The sequence below is a fragment of the Hylobates moloch genome, unplaced genomic scaffold, assembly GCF_009828535.3.
Source record: "Hylobates moloch isolate HMO894 unplaced genomic scaffold, HMol_V3 SCAFFOLD_4, whole genome shotgun sequence".
In the NCBI taxonomy this organism is placed as follows: Eukaryota; Metazoa; Chordata; class Mammalia; order Primates; family Hylobatidae; genus Hylobates; species Hylobates moloch.
The window spans coordinates 48,399,219-48,418,230 of NW_026652279.1; the positions used below are offsets into that span (position 1 = coordinate 48,399,219).

Consider the following 19,012-nt stretch of genomic DNA (forward strand, 5'->3'; position numbering starts at 1 on the left):
AATATCTATTAGGTCAATTTGGTCTATAGTGCAGATTAAGTCCAATGTTTCTTTGTTCATTTTCTGCCTGGATGATCTGTCCAATGTTGACAGTTGGGTGTTAGAGTCTCCAGCTATTGTTGTGTTGGGGTTGATCTCTTTCTTTAGCTCTAATAATATTTGGTTTATATATCTGAGTTCTCCAGCATTGGATGCATATATATTTACAATTGTTATATCCTTTTACTGAATTGACCCCTTTATCATTATATAATGACCTTCTATGTCTTTAAATCTATTTTTGTCTGATGTAAGTGTAATTATTTCTACTGTATTTTGATTTCCGTTTGCATGGAATATCTTTCTGTTCCTTTACTTTCAGTCTATATGTGTCTTTATAGATGAAGTGTGTTTCTTGTAGGCAACAGATCACTGAGTCTTATTTTTTAAATCCATTCAGCCATCTCATTTCTTTTGTTTGGAGAGTTTAGTCCATTTACTTTCAATGTTATTGTTGATAAGTAAGGACTTACTTCTGCCATTTTGTTATTTGTTTTCTGATTGATTTGTGGTCTTCTCTTTCTTCTTTCCTTCCTTCTTATCTACCTTTTAGTGAGGGTGATTTTCTCTGGTGGTATGTTTTAAATTTCTTGTGTATCCATTGTATGTTTTTTTCATTGAAGTTACTATCAGGATTGCAAATAATATCTTATAACCTGTTATTTTAAACTGATGACAACTTAACACTGATTTTATAAACAAACTAATACGCAAGTCCTCACCACAGGGACTGTGCTGGGTCAGTCCTGAAGCCAGCATAGCACTGGGTCTTGCCCAAGGCCTGTGGTAACCACTGCCTGGCTACTGCCTATATTTGCTCAAGTCCCTAGGTCTCTACACTCAGCAGGTGGTGAAGCCAGCCAGGCTTGTATTCCCTTCAGGGTGGTGACATCCCCAGGCAGGTCCAGGGATGCTGTCTGGGAGTCAGGGCCTGGAGTCAGAAACCTTAGGAATTTGCCTGGTGCTCTATTCTACTGTGGCTGAACTGGCACTCAAACCACGAAATGCAGTCCTTCCCACTCTTCCCTGCCTTTTCCACAAGCAGAGAAGTCTCTTCCCAAGGCTGCCACTACCCCAGATCTGTGGCAAGTACTCCCTGGCTATTGCTGATTCTCACTCAACGCCCAAGGGCTGTTCAGTCAGCTTGTGGTGAATGCTGGCAGTCCTGAGTCTTTCCCTTCAGGACAGTGGGCTTTCCTCTGGCCCAGGACCAGAAATGATGTCCAAGAGCTAAGGCCTGAAATTGGGAGCCCCAGGTGCGCACTTAGTGCTCTATTCCACTGTACCCAAGCTGGTACCTAAACTGCAAGACAAAATACCCTTGACTCTTCCCTCTCCGTATTTCTCAAGCAGAAGGAGTCCTTCCTCATAGCCACCACAGTTGGGAATGTGCTGGTCATACCTAAAACCAGCTTGTCTCAGAGTCTCATCCAAGGCCCACAGTATGTACTACCTGGCCATCACTGTTGATTACTCAGGACCCAAGCACTCTTTAGTCAGAAGGTGATGAATTCTGTCAGGATTGAGTCCTTCTCTTCAAGGGGATGGGTTCCCTGCTGTCCCAGCATGTGGCTGGAGATATCATCTTGGACCTAGGGCCTGGAATGGGGGCCTCACAACTCTTCCTGGTGCCCTACCTACTGTGGCTTAGCTGGTATCCAAGTTGCAAGACCAAGTCCTCTTTATTCTTCCCCCTCCTCTCCTTAAGCAGATGGGAGAATTATCTCCCAGAGCTGAGAGCTGTGCTGCCTGGGGTTGGGCAAGAGGTGGCACAGACACTCTCTTGGCCACCCAGGCTGATGTCTCACTATATTGCATGCCCTCCAAAATCCACTGGCTCTGAGCCCAGTACAGCACAAGGACTTGTCTAGGAATTGCAGTCCTTGTGGCCTAGACTGCCTTTCAAGTTTATTTAGGATCCCAGAGCACTTTAGGCTATGGTGGTGAGGCTTACCAGAACTCTGGTTCTGACTACTGGGCTGAATCATTCCCCTCTGACTAGGGCTGGTCTAAATACTCTGTCTGTGGGCACTGTCTGAGTTCTGCCCAAAGTTGCTTTCTGTTGTGACAGGCAGCACTGTGTTCTGATGCAAACTCACAGTTATTACTCTGCCCTTCCCCCAAGTACCCAGATTATCTTTTCATGCCACACAGCCACCAGAGTGGTGTCAGCAATTCAAGACTGTCTTTCCCACCCTCTGCAGTGCCTCTTTCAGTGATATAAAGTTAAAACCAAGTATTGTGATCACTCATCTGATTTTTGGTTCTTAACAAGATGTTTTTTTTTGTGTGTAGATAGTTGTTAAATTTGGTGTTCCTGTGGGGAGGTCAATCGTTGGAGGCTTCTAATCAGCCATCTTGCTCTGCTTCCTCTTTATTCTAGTCTTGTCCCTGCCTCTAACCACCTTGCCCCTCAGTAGTTCAGGAAGCCTTATTGATTATACAACCTAGGCATCTCTTGAATCTGTCTTCTCCTCTGTATCTTCTTTGTTCTTCACTGTTTCATGTAACATGCTTTTGAACTTGATCTTTTTTTCCTTAAATGACAAAATATAAGAGAAGACAGCAATAGACAAAAGACAGACAAAAGACCTACAGACTAATAGGAAATAATGAACAAGACAACAATAGTAAATCCTTCCCTATCAATAATTATTTTAAATGTATATGGATTAAACTTCACAATCTAAAGACATAGAGAAGCTGAATGAATAAAAAAATAAGACCCAACTTGGTTGAAAGTGAAGAGATGAAAAAAGACATTCCATGCAAATGGTAACCAAACATGAGCAGGGATTGCTGTATTTATATCAGACAAAATAGACTTTACATAAAAAACTGTCATAAGATACAAAGAATAACATCTCATAATAATAAAAGATCAGTCTACCAGAAAGATATAACAATTATAAATATATAGACATCCCACCTCAGAGCACCTAAATATATAAAGCAAACATTGAGAAAGATGAAGGGAGAAATAGACAGTAATACAATAATAGTAGACTTCAATACCCCACTTCTAATAATGGATAAAACATATAGATAGAAGATCAATAAAGAAACAGAGGCAGGGTGTAGTGCCTCACGCCTATAATCCCAGCACTTTGGGAGGCTGAGGAAGGCAGATCACCTGAGGTCAGGAGTTTGAGACAAGCCTGGCCAACATGGTGAAACCCTGTCTCTACCAAAAAAAATACAAAAATTAGCTGGGTGTGTGGCGTGCCTGTAGTCCCAGCAACTGGGGAGGCTGAGGTGGGAGAATCGCTTGAACCTGGGAGGCAGAGGTTTCAGTGAGCTGAGGTCACACCACTACCCTCCAGCCTGGTGAGAGTAAGACGCCAGCTCAAAACAAACAAACAAACAAACATATAAACAAAACCCCAGAAGACTTGTATAACACTGTAGGCCAAATAGCCCTAACAGATGTGTTCAGAGCAGTCCACCAACAGCAGTAGAATACACATTCTTGTCAAGTGATATGGAACTTTCTCTGGAATAGATCGAATGTTGTTTTTACTACATACAATGAAGTTTTTTAAACAAGAAAGAAAATCATAAAATATAAACTCTGTTTCTTTGAGGCTCGCTCTTGTCATTCACCTATAACATCTTTTTTTTCTACATTGCTATCATCTTCTGACCACCTGGTTGATCCTGTTTCTTTATTTGAATTTTAAGAATATGGTTGTCTTTCTCTCCAATAAAAGTGCAAACAAGTATTCTGAATGATATTGTATTAGTCTGTTTTCACACTACTGATAAAGACATACCCAAGACTGGATAATTTATAAATAAAAAGAGGTTTAATGGACTCATAGTTCCTCGTGGCTGGGGAGGCCTCACAATCATGGTGGAAGACAAAGGAAGAGCTAAGGGACGTCTTACATGGCGGCAGGCGAGAAGAAGACTTGTGCAGGGGAACTCTTCTTTATAAATCTATCAGATCTTGTGAGACTTATTCACTATCATGAAAACAGCACAGGAAAGACCTGCCCCAGTGATCCAATTACCTTCCACCAGGTCCCTCCCATGACACGTGGGAACTGTGGGAGCTACAATTCAAGATGAAATTTGGGTGGGGACACAGCCAAATCATATTAGATATTAACCATGTGGATAATCGATCAAACAGCATCAGACTCTGAACTTCCTGACTCCCTCATCTTCCATGATTTTTATAGTTTGCCCACACACTTTCACAGCTACCCACTGGATACTTATTACTGTGTTTTTGTTTGCTAGACCTACCATAACAAGATACAATGAAGTGAATGGCTTAAACAACATAATTTCTTTCTTCACAATTCTGGAGGCTAGAAGCCCCAAATCAAGTTGTTGGTAGGTTTAGTTTCTTATGAGACCTCTGCTTGGCTTGCAGACAGCTGTTTCTTTCTGTGTTCTCACATGGTCATCTCTATGTTTGTGTTGTCTGTGTCTTAATCCTCTTTTCTTATAAAGACATCAATCATATTGGATTAAGGGCCCACCCTGACAACCCTGTTTTAACCGATCTCTTTTAAAGATCTATCCCCAAATGTAGTCACATTCTGAAGTACTGAGGGTTAGGACTTCGATATATGAATTTTTTTCTGAAGGGACACAATTGAGCACATAACAACTATAAGAGCTCAAGCTGAAAAGTCAACTATTTGGGGCCAGTTATGGTGGCTCACACCTGTAATCTCAGCACTTTTGGAGGTCAAGGTGGGTAGATCACAAGGTCAGGAGATTGAGACCATCCTGGCTAACATGGTGAAACTCCGTCTCTACCAAAAATACAAAAAAATTACCCAGGTGTGGTGGCGGGCAGCTGTAGTCCCAGCTACTTGGGAGGCTGAGGCAGGAGAATGGTGTGAACCCATGAGGAGGAGCTTGCAGTGAGCTGAGATTGCACCACTGCACTCCAGCCTGGGTGACAGAGCGAGACTCCGTCTCAGAAAAAAAAAAAAGTCAACTATTTGGAAATCATCATTCTCAGCAAACTAACACAGGAACAGAAAACCAAACACCACATGTTCTCACTCATAAGTGGAAGTTGAACAGTGAGAACACATGAACACAGGGAGGGGAACATCACACACTGGGGCCTGTCAGGGGGTTGGGGGCTAGGGGAGGGATAGCATTAGGAGAAATGCCTAATGTAGATGATGGGTTGATGGGTGCAGCAAACCACCATGGCATGTGTATACCTATGTAACAAACCTTCATGTTCTGCACATGTATCCTAGAACTTAAAGTATAATTTTTAAAAAAAGGTCAACTATTAAACTAGCCTTTACTCTGACTTCACCCTTTGTCTTTTCCAGACAATTTATTTGCCACTCTTATCTCCAAGTAGTTCTTTCATGACACAGAGACCTGTATTTCATTCACCATTTGCTTTTCCTAACTTACTAGTTCACTCTTTTCTTTATTGCCTTCCATATCCAGCTTAAATTTTATAATTCTTTATTTCAATAATACTATGGACTGAATGTTTATGCTCCTCCTGACACTCCAATTCATATGTTGAAGCCTAAATTCCCCATGTGATAGTATTTGGAGGTGGGGCCTTTGAGGTAATTAGGTCATGAGGGTGGAGCCCTTGCGAATGGGATTAGTTTCCTTATTAGGGGATGAAGAGACCAGAGTTTCTTCTCCCTGTCCTGTGAGCATACAAGAAGACCACCGTTGATGAACCAGGAAAAATGCCCTTATCAGATACTGGATCTGCCAGTCCCTTGATCTTGGACTTCCCAGCTCCTAGAACTCTGAGAAATGAATTTCTGTTATTTAAGCTACTTAGTTTATGGTATTCTATTATAGAAGCCTGAACTGACTAAGACAAACAAGGAACAATAACATTCTTCCAATGCCCTGATTTCCTTTATCCCTCTGTCTTTTCTTCATACCTATCTAGCAAAAGTCCATCTCTGAATTTCCCCAACTAATTTATATTTGCCTATAGTAATAAGCCAAAGGCTGCTGGAGATAGTTATATGTCAATGAAGATTAGCTCCTCTATAATTTAGTGATTAAAATGGCCTTGACATAATCCATGAAATTGTTCAGCAATCCTATGACATTGCTCTTATCAACTCCCTCTTTCACACATGATGACCATTTTAGAACTTTTCTTCTCCACAAAGCTTCAAGCCTTTTGCTCCCAATTCACTCTCAGCATTACTTACATCATAGAAAAACTAGGAGCCCTCAGGCAGGAACTTTTTCACTTCCCACTACCAAACGGAAAACCCCATCTGCCTCTGTATTCACCTGCTCCTCCTCCCTCTTTTGCAATAGAGAAGCTGTCTCCCTTCCTACTTAAGGCCATTTCTGCCTCTTGCCCTTTTGTTTCTACTTTCTGCCAGTTTTTTTTTCAATATTTTACATTATTTCTCTTTTCTGTCATAGAAATTTAATCATACCTATTTATTGGATTGTTTCCTTCAGTATTTAAATATGTTCTTTTCTCTCCCACTTACAAAATAAAACTTCCTTGATCTTATATTTTTCTCTACCTATTACCCTATTTCTCTAATCAGCCAACCTTCTCAAAAGGATTGACTATTCTCAGACTCCATTTCCTTATATATCACTCTGTCCTTTATGTGCTCTTACCTGACTTCTAGTCTCATCATTCCACCAAATCAGTTCTTCTAAAAGCACCAATAATATCCATTTAACATTTAGTTCTGATCTTTCTTGACCTCTTAGCATCATTTGATCCTGTCAATCTTTCCTTACTTTTTGAAATACCATCTCACTTTCACTTTTGTGATACTATGCTTTGCTGGTTCCCTCTCCCACATCTTGTCATTCTTTTTCAGTCTCCTTCACTCAGTCATTGAGTATTAAGTTTCCCTAAGGCTCTCCCAATCTCTCCTCTCATTCTGTTCTTTTGCCCTAGGTGATGCCATCCAAGCCACAATTTTCTTTTAAAAGCAAATGTTCCACAGGACTTTTGCACATGGTGTTTCCCTTGAGGGCTTGCTCCCTCAAACCCTCCCTTAACTCATTATATAATTATAATTTATACATTCTTTACTTTGAAGCTCAGATACCACCTTCTCTGAAAGCTTTATACAACCTACTTGTTCTTATGACAGCTCTGCAGGACTTCTGCAATTATAATTTACATTTATTTATCTGATTTGCTAAATGATAAGCTTCCATTGGAGGTAAGCTACATAATGGCAGATATTATATGTTTTTCTTATTATAAATTTATCCCTACCACTTAAGAAAATGCTGAGTACATAGTAGGTACACAACAAATAATTGTAGAATGAAATAACCAAATGAATAAACATTTCAAATAATGTATCTGTAAATATCAAGATGGGGATTTCCCATTCATGATTAAATACATGGTTTTGAAGCCAAGAGAGAGGTCTAGGCTGGAGAGATTAATTTGAAATTTAATTGCATGTAAGTGGTAATTAAGGTTGTGAGATTTCCCAGAAAATGCTTATGGAGGGAGAGAAGAGGGAAGAGGACAAAAACCTTGGGAACATCCATGTTTGTTAAACTGAGGCAGATAGAGGATGAGCCATCAAAGTAGGATGGGACTGACTACGCCATCCACACACGTGGACTTTCCTTGGCAGTCCTAATTTTAATATTTGGCCCTTTCGGCTAACAGATTTCACAACCACATATATTCATCAGAAAATCAGAAAACATATATGAATCACATATGTCATAGCATCTATAAAGGAACCAAATGTAAATCTAATTTTAATAATTATTAATTTTTAATCACTTATTAATAATGATATAACAATAATTAGTACTTATGACTATATAATAATTATTAATAAACTTGACTTTTTACCAATAACTGCAGTGAGGAATTAAGTGTGTTTTAAATATGGCTAATATACATAGTAATTATATTTTTATTTATAATCTTTTTAAACTATGCTTTTAAAAATTTGCCTAAATGTAAATATGTTCAATTTTTCTTTTTAGCCTGAAAGTACTTTACTAATTATCTGTGAAAATGGCTATATTCTTGAAGCTCCACTTCCAACCATAAAGCAAGAAGAGGATGATCATGATGTAGTCTCCTATGAAATCAAAGACATGTGCATAAAATGTTTCCATTTTTCAAGTGTCAAATCTAAGATTCTGGTATGGAATATTCCTGAAGCATTATCTTATAATAATTTCCTTTCCTTAGAATATAAAATATCCTATGTTAAGTGCTGATGGAATACACAAAAGAATAAAACATAGGCCCTGAACTTAAGGAGTTTATAATCTGGTAGGAAAGCAGCTATTAGAAGGCAGAAGTAAATAGATACTGAAATCAAAATGCAAAGAAGGAAATTTTAGGGCTCTGCAGAGGAAAAGAGAGAAGATTCGGATAGAGGGATGGGAGGAGGTCAAAGATGACTGCATGGAAGTGACATTTAGTACCTACAGAATGGGAGGGGCCAGGCACATTGGCTAATTCCTGTCATCCCAGCACTTTGGGAGGCTGAGGTGAGAGGATCGCTTGAGCCTGGGAGTTTATGGCTGCAGTGAGCTGTGATTGCACCAATGCACTCCAGCTCAGGTGACAGAGTGAGACCCTGTCTCACGAAAAAAAAAAATAGGAGGAATTTTGAGAGGCGAAAATAGGATGATGGCCGTAAAGGCTGGAAGAACATCCCAAGAGAATGCAGAATTGTGAGTGTTTTCAAGAAATGAGGAATAGATCGATAAAATATAGGGAGGCAATTTGTTGAAGGATGTTGCAAGAGTCTGTGACCAATGCATGGAGCTCCTTAAATGCCAGCCAAGACATTTCATTTTAGACCACTGGAATCCATTGTGAGTTTGTGAGGAGGGGATTGATGTGATGATATCATATAAGTTAGGAAGATTATTCTGAGGGGTGAACAGAATGAAGTGGTAAAAGATGGGAGGTAGAAATACCAGTGTCAGAGGGCTTTTGCAAAGGACAATTGATAGATGACGAAGGCCAAACTCACAGTATTACTAAAGTTGGAAGCAACTTTCCTTGTGGACTATTTCAGTCTACCTAATTCCTGGGTTAACAGTGATAGGCTCTAAAAGAAGTTATATTTAGCTTCTCTATTAGGAAAAAAATGACCAAATAATTTCTATAAAACCAAGATTGATGGGGGTAAAACAAAAATGAGTCATTCTAATGATTTAAAAGTTTTAATGATAAAAATATATTCTCACATTGGTGAGTATTTTTAAATATTATTTGTTACAGAGTTGTATATCTTCTATTTTCATTGTCATCCCCAATGGTGTAAATGAACGAATGAGTCATAATTGTTTTTATACCTACTTAATGTTTATTTTAAAAGAGATTAATAGAAATTGAAAAGAGGGAGAGGCAAAGGGAGTTGAAGGAGAAAATAAGGGAAGAAAGGAGGAACAAGCTAGCAGCAGAGATGGGAGAAGATGGAGAAAAAGAATTTCAGGAGGAGGAAGAGGAGGAAGAGGAGGAGGAGGAGGAAGAAGAGCCATTACCTGAAATATTTATTCCATCAACCCCCTCTCCCATCCTCTGTGGATTTTACTCAGAGCCAGGGAAGTTCTGGGTTTCTTTGGTAAGTAACAATGTAATAATTTTTACCTTAATCATATTTCAATATAGTTTATAGTTGTTGTAACTTCATTCTTTCTTACTCTTATGTTAAGATTTCATTTATCTATTTATTTTTTTTAGATTTCATTTATTAAATACTATTGAAGTTGTGAGTTTTGGTGAATGAATGTGGGATATAGTTGTTTTTAAATAATCTTCACATCTCTTTTATATGTCTACTTGTGCAGATAATTGTACAGATAAATCCATAGATTATCTATTATCTGCTTGTCAATCATACATGTTCCAGGCAGGTCAAAGAGGAGAAGGATCAAGCGTAGAAAGGTAAAAGGCAAAAGGCTAGGGGGTTTTCCAACCAAGACTGTTGTTTTTTAATTTTGAAAAGAATAGCTTTCATGGCAGTATATCCAGTAGACTTTTCTTACTTCTCATTATCTATAGCTATGCTGTGGGGTCATATGCAAGTCTAGGAAGATAAGTGTTTTTAGATGGTCTAATTGCCACCCTGAATAAAACCAGAACTTGGCTCATAAGGAAGAAGGGAAAAATGGATATTAGGAAGAAAGTACCAGGGCCTATCACAATGCTATAGGAGTATGTCCTCCAATTATACATTTTTTACTATTTGCTTGAAATATTTTATTGATCTACTGCAAAGCAAGATTTCCTTCATTATAATTTTGTCACAATTTTCAGTTCCATCCACCAAAAATAATTTCATAAAAGTGTATGTGGAAGATCATTACTAATTCATCCCTGGTCCTAGGTCTTTAGCCAGGCCAGGACACTGACTAGCCAAGGACTGTTGCTGTAAGGAGTGATGAGTGTTGACTTTTTCCCTTCTCAACTTTTCCTAGAAATACATCTTTTGTATTACTAAGGAGGCAAGCAGAAAGAAGGATGGAAAATAGCATTAGAGACATCACAGGACATCGTTTATTAGTTTCTCTACCCTTTCTGCCTGTCTTCTGTGTTTTATGAAACAATTGTAAATGGCTACTATTGTATGGGGTTCAAAAGATAAAGGGATAAAGAAAAGATGGTTCCTCCCTTCAGGAAGTCTTCACTTGAGGGAAAGACATATAGAAACACTTAATGTAATACAATGCAATAAATTTCCAGTGTCGTGGAAATATAGATGCAAAAATTACTCATTATTTAACAAACATAATTGGGAAGATTGGGAAGATTGCTTGAGCCCAAGAGTTCGAGACCAGCCTGTGTAATATAGTGAGACACCATCTCAAACAACAACAACAAAACACAAACAGAAAACCCCACACATATTTGATGCTTACTCTTAGGGTTTCCAAGTAAAATTACATAGTACATACTTACACTAAAAATTATTTTTGGCTGGGTGCATTGGCTCACACCTGTAATCTCAGCACTTTGGAAGGCTGAGGAGGGTGGATCACGAGGTCAGAAGATCAAGACCATTCTGGCCAACATGGTGAAACCCCGTGTCTACTAAAATACAAAACATTAGCCGGGCATGGTAGCAGGTGCCTGTAGTCCCAGCTACTCGGGAGGCCAAGGCAGGGGAATCGCTTGAACCTAGGAGGTGAAGATTGCAGTGAGCTGAGATTGTGCCACTACACTCCAGCCTGGTGACAGAGAAAGACTCTATCTCAAAAAAAATATGTATTTTTTTGTTTGTCTGAAATTTAAATTTAATAGATGTCCTTTATTTTCATTTGCTGAATATGACAACTTACTTATTCTGTACCAGGTATTTTTCTAAGTAATTTACTTAACCAACTATAAAATAAGTGCTACTTTTTTTTGCATTTTATATATGAAGAAATCAAGGCATGGAAATGTTAGGCATTTTATCCAAGGCCATATAACTAATGAGAAGTGAAACTAGGATCTGGACTCAAGCAATCTGGCTCCAGAGTTCATGCTCTTAACCATTAAGCTACACTGGTGAACAATGTTAAAACATAGTTAACAGAGGTAGCAAAGCTTGAGTCAACTATTTGACAACTCTGTGCCTGCAGCCAAACAAATGGTGAAGAAAAACTGGTCTCATTTTGAAGTAATGACTGCAGTTCTCAAATCAATACTCACACTGCAGGCCACTTCTACTGTCCAGCCATATTCACTTTCCAAATTATTGCATTAAGTCTTTCTTCTCCCCTCAAACATTTTGTACCTTCTCTTACTCTTCAATGATAACCTCATCTCACGTTTCACAGAAAAAAAAAAAAGCAGATGGAATTTCCTTTTCTTGTCTCAATTAGATGTAACACTCTATAGGGATCTATATACCTTTTGTCTGCTTTGCCTATTGTTATAATTGGAGAACAGTCCCCTGCAACTCTCCAAGGACACTGTTCCCAGTGGCTCCTTGATCCTATCCCTTCTCATTTTCTCAAAAATTTTGCTCCTGAGATAGACCACTTGGTCTCCTGTATCATCAGTTTCTGTCTTTTCTATTCAGTTATTATCATGAACATACAAACATGCTCTACTACTAATCTTAATTTTATTTCCTTAACCTCTCTTTCCTTTTCCCCCCTTGCTCTGTTACAGGAAAAGTTATTGAAAGAATCATCTGTAATCATTGGCTTAACTTATTCACCTCCTATTTGATCTTCAACCCATTCCAGTTGGGCTATCTCCATCATGTCACTGATGATGACAAGCTCAGAGGTCAATTCTCTGTCCATTTGACTTTTTGGAACATTAACAGAGTTGACCCCTCATACTTCTCAAATGCTTTCTTCTCTTGGCTTCTAAGACATTACACTCTTCTGACCATTCCATTTCAGCCTCTTTTGCTGGCTTCTCATGTGCAGAACAAGCTTTGAAGTTTGAAATACTCCAGAGTGTGGCCTTGGGCCCCCTCTTTCTTGCTAAGGTGACTTTACACAGTCTCCTGGCTTTAAATATCACTTACCTTCCAGTGAATCTCAAATATTTATTTCTAGTCCTGACCTCTCCCCTCCACTCAGACTTGTATATCCAACTTGACAATGCTCCTTGGCACCTCACAATTAACCTGTCCAAGACATTACTTTTAAACCCTACATGTCCCATGCAAACCTGCTCCATCTCCATCTCAGTAAATGAGACAATCATCCACTTAGTTACTATGCCAAAACCTCGACGTTATTAAGGATTCTTCTCTTTCCTTTACTATTTGATACCCTTATATCGAAAGTAGGTCTTTTGTAAACAGTATATGGTTAGGCTTAAAAGAATCCTATAGGATTATGTTTGTCTTTTAAAAAAGTACTATGTTCATTTATATTTAATGTAATTACTGATATATTTTAGTTTAAGTCTACTATCTTACTAATGATTTCTATTTGTCACACTCATTTTAAATTTCTTTTCTTTCCCTTTTTTTAACCTTCTATTGAGTGATTAGGTAATTTTATCCACAGTTTTCTTCCTCTACTAGATTATTAGTTATACATTCTTTTACTATTCTTTTAGAGGTGATTTTATTTATTTATTTTTATTTTTGAGACAGAGTCTCACTCACTCTGTTGCCCAGGCTGGAGTGCAATGGTGCCATCTCGGCTCACTACAGCCTCTACTTCCCAGGTTCAAGCGATTCTCCTGCCTTAGCTTCCCGAGTAGCTGGGATTACAGGCGTGTGCCAACACGCATGGTTAAAAGGTGTAGTTTCTTCATTTTTATTTTGTTTGCAGTTCGTAGCACTCTAAATTTCAACATATCTCTTCAGTTTTAGAAAATTCTCAGCCATTATCTACCACAATGTTGCTTCTGGCCTATCTTTTCACTCTCTTGTTCTGGGACCCCAACTTTATGTGTATTACATCCTTCTCATGTTCCATATGTATCTTACACCATTCAAGAAGATTTTCCATCCCTTTTGTCTCTCTCCATGCTTTAGCCTATTTTTTCTGATCTCTGTTCCAGCTTCATAACTGTCTTGTTTTAAAGTTTGTTTTTCCAATTGCTTTTTATTGAAGTAAAAGACACATAACATAAAACTGACCATCTTAACTATTTTTAAGTGTACAGCTCAGTAGTAGTAAATGTATTCACAATGTTGTGACGTCATCCCTAACATCTGTCTCCACCATCCTCCTCATCCTGTAACACTGAAACTCCCATACCCACTAAATGATAACTCCTGATTCTTCCCTTCTCTCAGCCCCTGGCAACCATCACTCTACTTTCTTTCTCTATGATTTTGACTACTCTAAGTATCTCAAATAAGGGAAATTATATCGTATCTGTCTCTTTATGACTGGCTTGTTTCACTTGGGATAATTTCCCCAAGTTTCATCCATGATGCAGCATATGTCAGAATTTCCTTTCAAGGCTGAATAATACTCCATTTTAAGTATGTACCGTATTTTGCTTATATACTCAGTCATCAATAGACACTTGGGGCCAGGCATGGTGGCTCACGCCTGTAATCCTAGCACTTTAGGAAGTCAAGGCGGGTGGATCACTTGAGGCCAGGAGTTCCAGACCAGCCTGGCCAATGTGGCAAAACCCGATCTCTACTAAAAATAGAAAAAATTAGATGGGTGCAGTGGCTCACACCTACAATCCTAGCTACCCGGGAGGCTGAGGCAGGAGAATTGCTTGAACTCGGGAGGTGGAAGTTGCAGTGAGCCGAGATGGCACCACTGCATTCCAGCCTGGGTAACAGAGTGAGACTCCATCTCAAAACAAACACACAAAAATAGACACTTGGATTGCTCCCACCTTTTGGCTATTGTGAATAATGCTGCTATGAATGAGGTGGGTGTTCAAATATCTCTTTGAGACCCTGCTTGAACCCTGGGAATTATTACTTCTTTCTCCATAAGTCTATGAGACTGCAGATAGCTTTGTCCAGCTTCTTAGCCTCTCAGCTGCCACATATATGTAACAAACCTGCACGTTGTGCACATGTACCCCAGAACTTAAAGTATAATAATTAAAAAATAAAAAAAAAATAAAAAAAAAAAGAACTGACAGTTGCTTCAGGGAGTAAAGCAGTGTCAAATGCTTGACTCACTTCTGGCTTTCCCTCTTTTTTGGATCTTGCTACTTTGGTAGCTTTCCAATGCCTTCAAACACATTTATGAAATTTGTTCTGGTTGTTCTCAGTGGGAGAGTTTGGCTGAAACAATCTATTCTGCCATTGCCAAAAGTGAAAACTTAGTAATTTGATTTTCAGAGGTGATCATGTTGTTACCTTCTCTTTCTTATTTATTCTTTTTTTGTTCATAAAGTTGTTCTAACCCTTAATTTGTTTCCTATAATAAGGAATCTCAGTATTAAGGAAATTAGAGTTGGAGCAATATAGCTCTTCCAGTTGATCATTCGTCTTCTCACTACATGGATACATTTTTCTGAAATAGCCCTTTCTGGAAAATTAAAGTGTTTACAGTTACCTTAAACTGAAAACTAGCTGTAAAAATGAGGAACTGCAAAACCCTAATATTTGTTACTGCTTATTCAGAATAATGCTTGAAGAAATAAAATGAAATTCTATAGGTAGGGAGTCAGAGGTGATATCTCTCTTGTATTGGCTTTTAAATGAAAACAAATCATCATAAGGTTTTTAATATAATTATATAGTTGTGTATAAATGGATAAAGGAGATGCTTTATAGAAATAATAAATCTATAATCATAGAAATTATGTAGAAGTAGATGTTTGAAAACATCTATTTTATGTTTTCAAATTTTAAATAATCAAAAGATTCTCATGCATTTATGTGTGTTATATTCAAGTACCACCTTCTATGTTACTTATCTCTTTTCTAGGGTGACTATGATTCTGGTTTTCTGTATCACTGTGAGTTCCCCCCTTGTGATGAAAGCAGTGATTTCAAAGAACAAAAAGATGAACCTATCGATGTCCGTTATCTTGAGGATACAGAGGATAATCCCATCCAAACTATCACTTTCAAGTGAGCAGTATTTCAAAAAGCTTTAAAAAAACCATATCCCGTTAGTGTCTATGCTTTTGTCCATCATGGATATTGTCAATTTTTAAAGATCTATCCAAATAAAGGGGTACTTAAAAAATATTTGGTTAAATAAATCAAATGAATAAATAAAATCAAAGCTAATACTGAAATCATATTTAAATACCCCCACCAAATATTCTGTCAGTATTTTTGTTTATCGCACAATTGAATTGTATGGATTTACATTCTGCTACCTAGGAGGATGCTACTTAGTCAGAAATGAAGGTTCAGAGTTACGGTTATTCTGGAGAAATCACAATTGAATCATTAGCCCTTTCATAATTGAGAACTAGGCAAATATGCCAGTTATTCTTCTGACGATGCAATATAATAGCTTCAAATTTCAAATTGGCCTTTTTTCTCTATTCTTTTGCATTAGTTTGCTAGGGCTGCCACAATAAAACACCACAGACTAGGTGGCTTAAACAGCAGAATTTTTTTCTCTCACAGTTCTGGAGGCTGGAGTTCCAAGATCAAGGTGTCAGCAGGGTGGTTTCTCTTGAAGACGGTCTTCTTAACTTGTAGATATTTGCCTTCTTGCATGATCTTTTCTCTGGGTGCATGTCATCCCTGATGTTTCTGTCTGTATCCTAATCTCTTCTTCTTTTTTTTATTATTATACTTTAAGTTCTAGGGTACATGTGCACAACGTGCACATTTGTTACATGGGTATACATATGCCATGTTGGCTTGCTGCACCTATCAACTCGTCATTTAAATTAGATATTTCTCCTAGTGCTATCCCTCCCTCTGCCCCCCACTCCCCAACAGGCCCTGGTGTGTGATGTTCCCTGCCCTGTGTCCATGTGTTCTCATTGTTCAATTCCCACCTATGAGTGAGAACATGTGGTGTTTGGTTTTCTGTCCTTGTGATAGTTTGCTGAGAATGATGGTTTCCAGCTTCATCCACGTCCCTGAAAAGGACATAAACTCATCCTTTTTTATGGCTGCATAGTATTCCATGGTGTATATATGCCACATTTGCTTAATCCAGTCTATCATTGATGGACATTTGGGTTGGTTCCAAGTCTTTGCTATTGTGAATGGTGCCGCAATAAACATATGTGTGCATGTGTCCTTATAGTAACATGATTTATAATCCTTTGGGTATATACCCAATAATGGGATCACCGGCTCAAATGGTATTTCTAGTTGTAGATCCTTGAGGAATCGCCACACTCTCTTCCACGATGGTTGAACTAATTTACACTCCCACCAGCAGTGTAAAAGCATTCCTATTTCTTCACATCCTCTCCAGCATCTGTTGTTTCCTGACTTTTTAATGAGTGCCATTCTAACTGGTGTGAGATGGTATCTCACTCTGGTTTTGATTTGTATTTCTCTGATGATCAGTGGTGATGAGCATTTTTTCATGTGTCTGTTGGCTGTGTAAATGTCTTCTTTTGAGAAGTGTCTGTTCATATCCTTTGCCCACTTTTTGATGGGATTGTTTGTTTTTTTCCTGTAAATTTGTTTAAGTTCTTTGTAGATGCTGGATATTAGCCCTTTGTCAGATGAGTAGATTGCAAAAATTTTCTCCCATTCTGTAGGTTGCCTGTTCACTCTGATGATAGTTTCTTTTGCTATGCAGAAGCACTTTAGTTTAATTAGATCCCATTTGTCAGTTTTGGCTTTTGTTGCCATTGCTTTTGTTGTTTTAGACATGAAGTCTTTGCCCATGCCTATGTCCTGAATGGTATCACCTAGGTTTTCTTCTAGAGTTTTTATGGCTTTAGGTCTTACATTTAAGTCTTTAATCTATCTTGAGTTACTTTTTGTATAAGGTGTAAGGAAGGGATCCAGTTGCAGCTTTCTACATATGGCTAGCCAGTTTTCCCAGCACCATTTATTAAACAGGGAATCCTTTCCCCATTGCTTGTTTTTGTCAGGTTTGTCAAAGATCAGATGTTTGTAGATGTGTGGTGGTATTTCTGAGGCCTCTGTTCTGTTCCATTGGTCTGTATATCTGTTTTGGTACCAGTACCATGCTGTTTTGGTTACTATAGCCTTGTAGTATAGTTTGAAGTCAGGTAGTGTGATGCCTCCAGCTTTGTTCTTTTGCTTAGGATTGTCTTGGTGATGCGGGCTCTTTTTTGGTTCCATATGAACTTTAAAGTAGTTTTTTCCAATTCTGTGAAGAAAGTCATTGGTAGCTTGATGGGGATGGCGTTGAATCTATGAATTACCTTGGGCAGTATGGCCATGTTCATTATATTGATTCTTCCTATCCATGAGCATAGAATGTTCTTCCATTTGTTTGTTTGTGTCCTCTTTTATTTCATTGAGCAGTGGTTTGTAGTTATCCTTGAAGAAGTCCTTCACATCCCTTGTAAGTTGGATTCCTAGGTATTTTATTCTCTTAGTAGCAATTGTGAATGGGAGTTCACTCATGATTTGGCTCTTTGTCTGTTACTGCTGTGTAGGAATGCTTGTGATTTTTGCATATTGATTTTTTATCCTGAGACTTTGCCGAAGTTGTTTATCAGCTGAAGGAGATTTGGGGCTGAGACAGTGGGGTTTTCTAAATATACAATCATGTCATCTGCAGACAGGGACAATTTGACTTCCTCTTTTCCTAATTGAATATCCTTTATTTCTTTCTCTTGCCTGTTTCCCCTGGCCAGAACTTCCAACACTATGTTGAATAGGAGTTGAGAGCACATCCTTGTCTTGTGCCAGTTTTCTTTTCTTTTTTTTTTTTCCTGTATGATCAAGATCAAAAATTTTTTTAAATTATTATTATACTTTGTTTTAGGGTACATGTGCACAACGTGCAGGTTTGTTACATAATGTATCCATGTGCCATGTTGGTGTGCTGCACCCATTAATTCATCATTTAGCATTAGGTATATCTCCTAATGCTATCCCTCCCCCTCCCCCCACCCCACAACAGTCCCCGGTGTGTGATGTTCCCCTTCCTGTGTCCATGTGTTCTCATTGTTCAATTCCTACCTATGAGTGAGAACATGTGGTGTTTGGTTTTTTGTCCTTGCGATAGTTTGCTGAGAATGATGGTTTCCAGTTTCATCCATGTCCCTACAAAGGACATGAACTCATCATTTTTTATGGCTGCATAGTATTCCATGGTGTATATGTGCCACATTTTCTTAATCCAGTCTATCATCGTTGGACATTTAGGTTGGTTCCAAGTCTTTGCTATTGTGAATAGTGCTGCTATAAACATACGTGTGCATGTGTCTTTATAGCAGCATGATTTATAATTCTTTGGGTATATACCCAGTAATGGGATGGCTGGGTCAAATGGTATTTCTAGTTCTAGATCCCTGAGGAATCACCGGACATTTATGCAGCCAAAAAACACATGAAAAAATGCTCATCATCACTGGCCATCCTAGAAATGCAAATCAAAACCACAATGAGATACCATCTCCCACCAGTTAGAATGGCGATCATTAAAAAGTCAGGAAACAACAGGTGCTGGAGAGGATGTGGAGAAATAGGAA

The 19,012-nt window shown here is 38.4% G+C and overlaps 1 protein-coding gene across 4 annotated transcripts in view; it reads left to right on the forward strand.

Moving 5' to 3' along the window:
* Positions 1 to 19,012, forward strand: part of CFAP44 (cilia and flagella associated protein 44) — a 154,661-nt gene that overhangs the window by 50,898 nt on the left and 84,751 nt on the right. For all 4 annotated transcript variants that reach the window (XM_058437495.1, XM_058437496.1, XM_032150163.2 and 1 more), the window contains 3 exons: positions 7,996 to 8,157; positions 9,351 to 9,596; positions 15,343 to 15,488. In XM_058437495.1, coding sequence (XP_058293478.1) covers positions 7,996 to 8,157; positions 9,351 to 9,596; positions 15,343 to 15,488 — 554 coding nt within the window. The remainder of the gene's footprint in view (positions 1 to 7,995; positions 8,158 to 9,350; positions 9,597 to 15,342; positions 15,489 to 19,012) is intronic.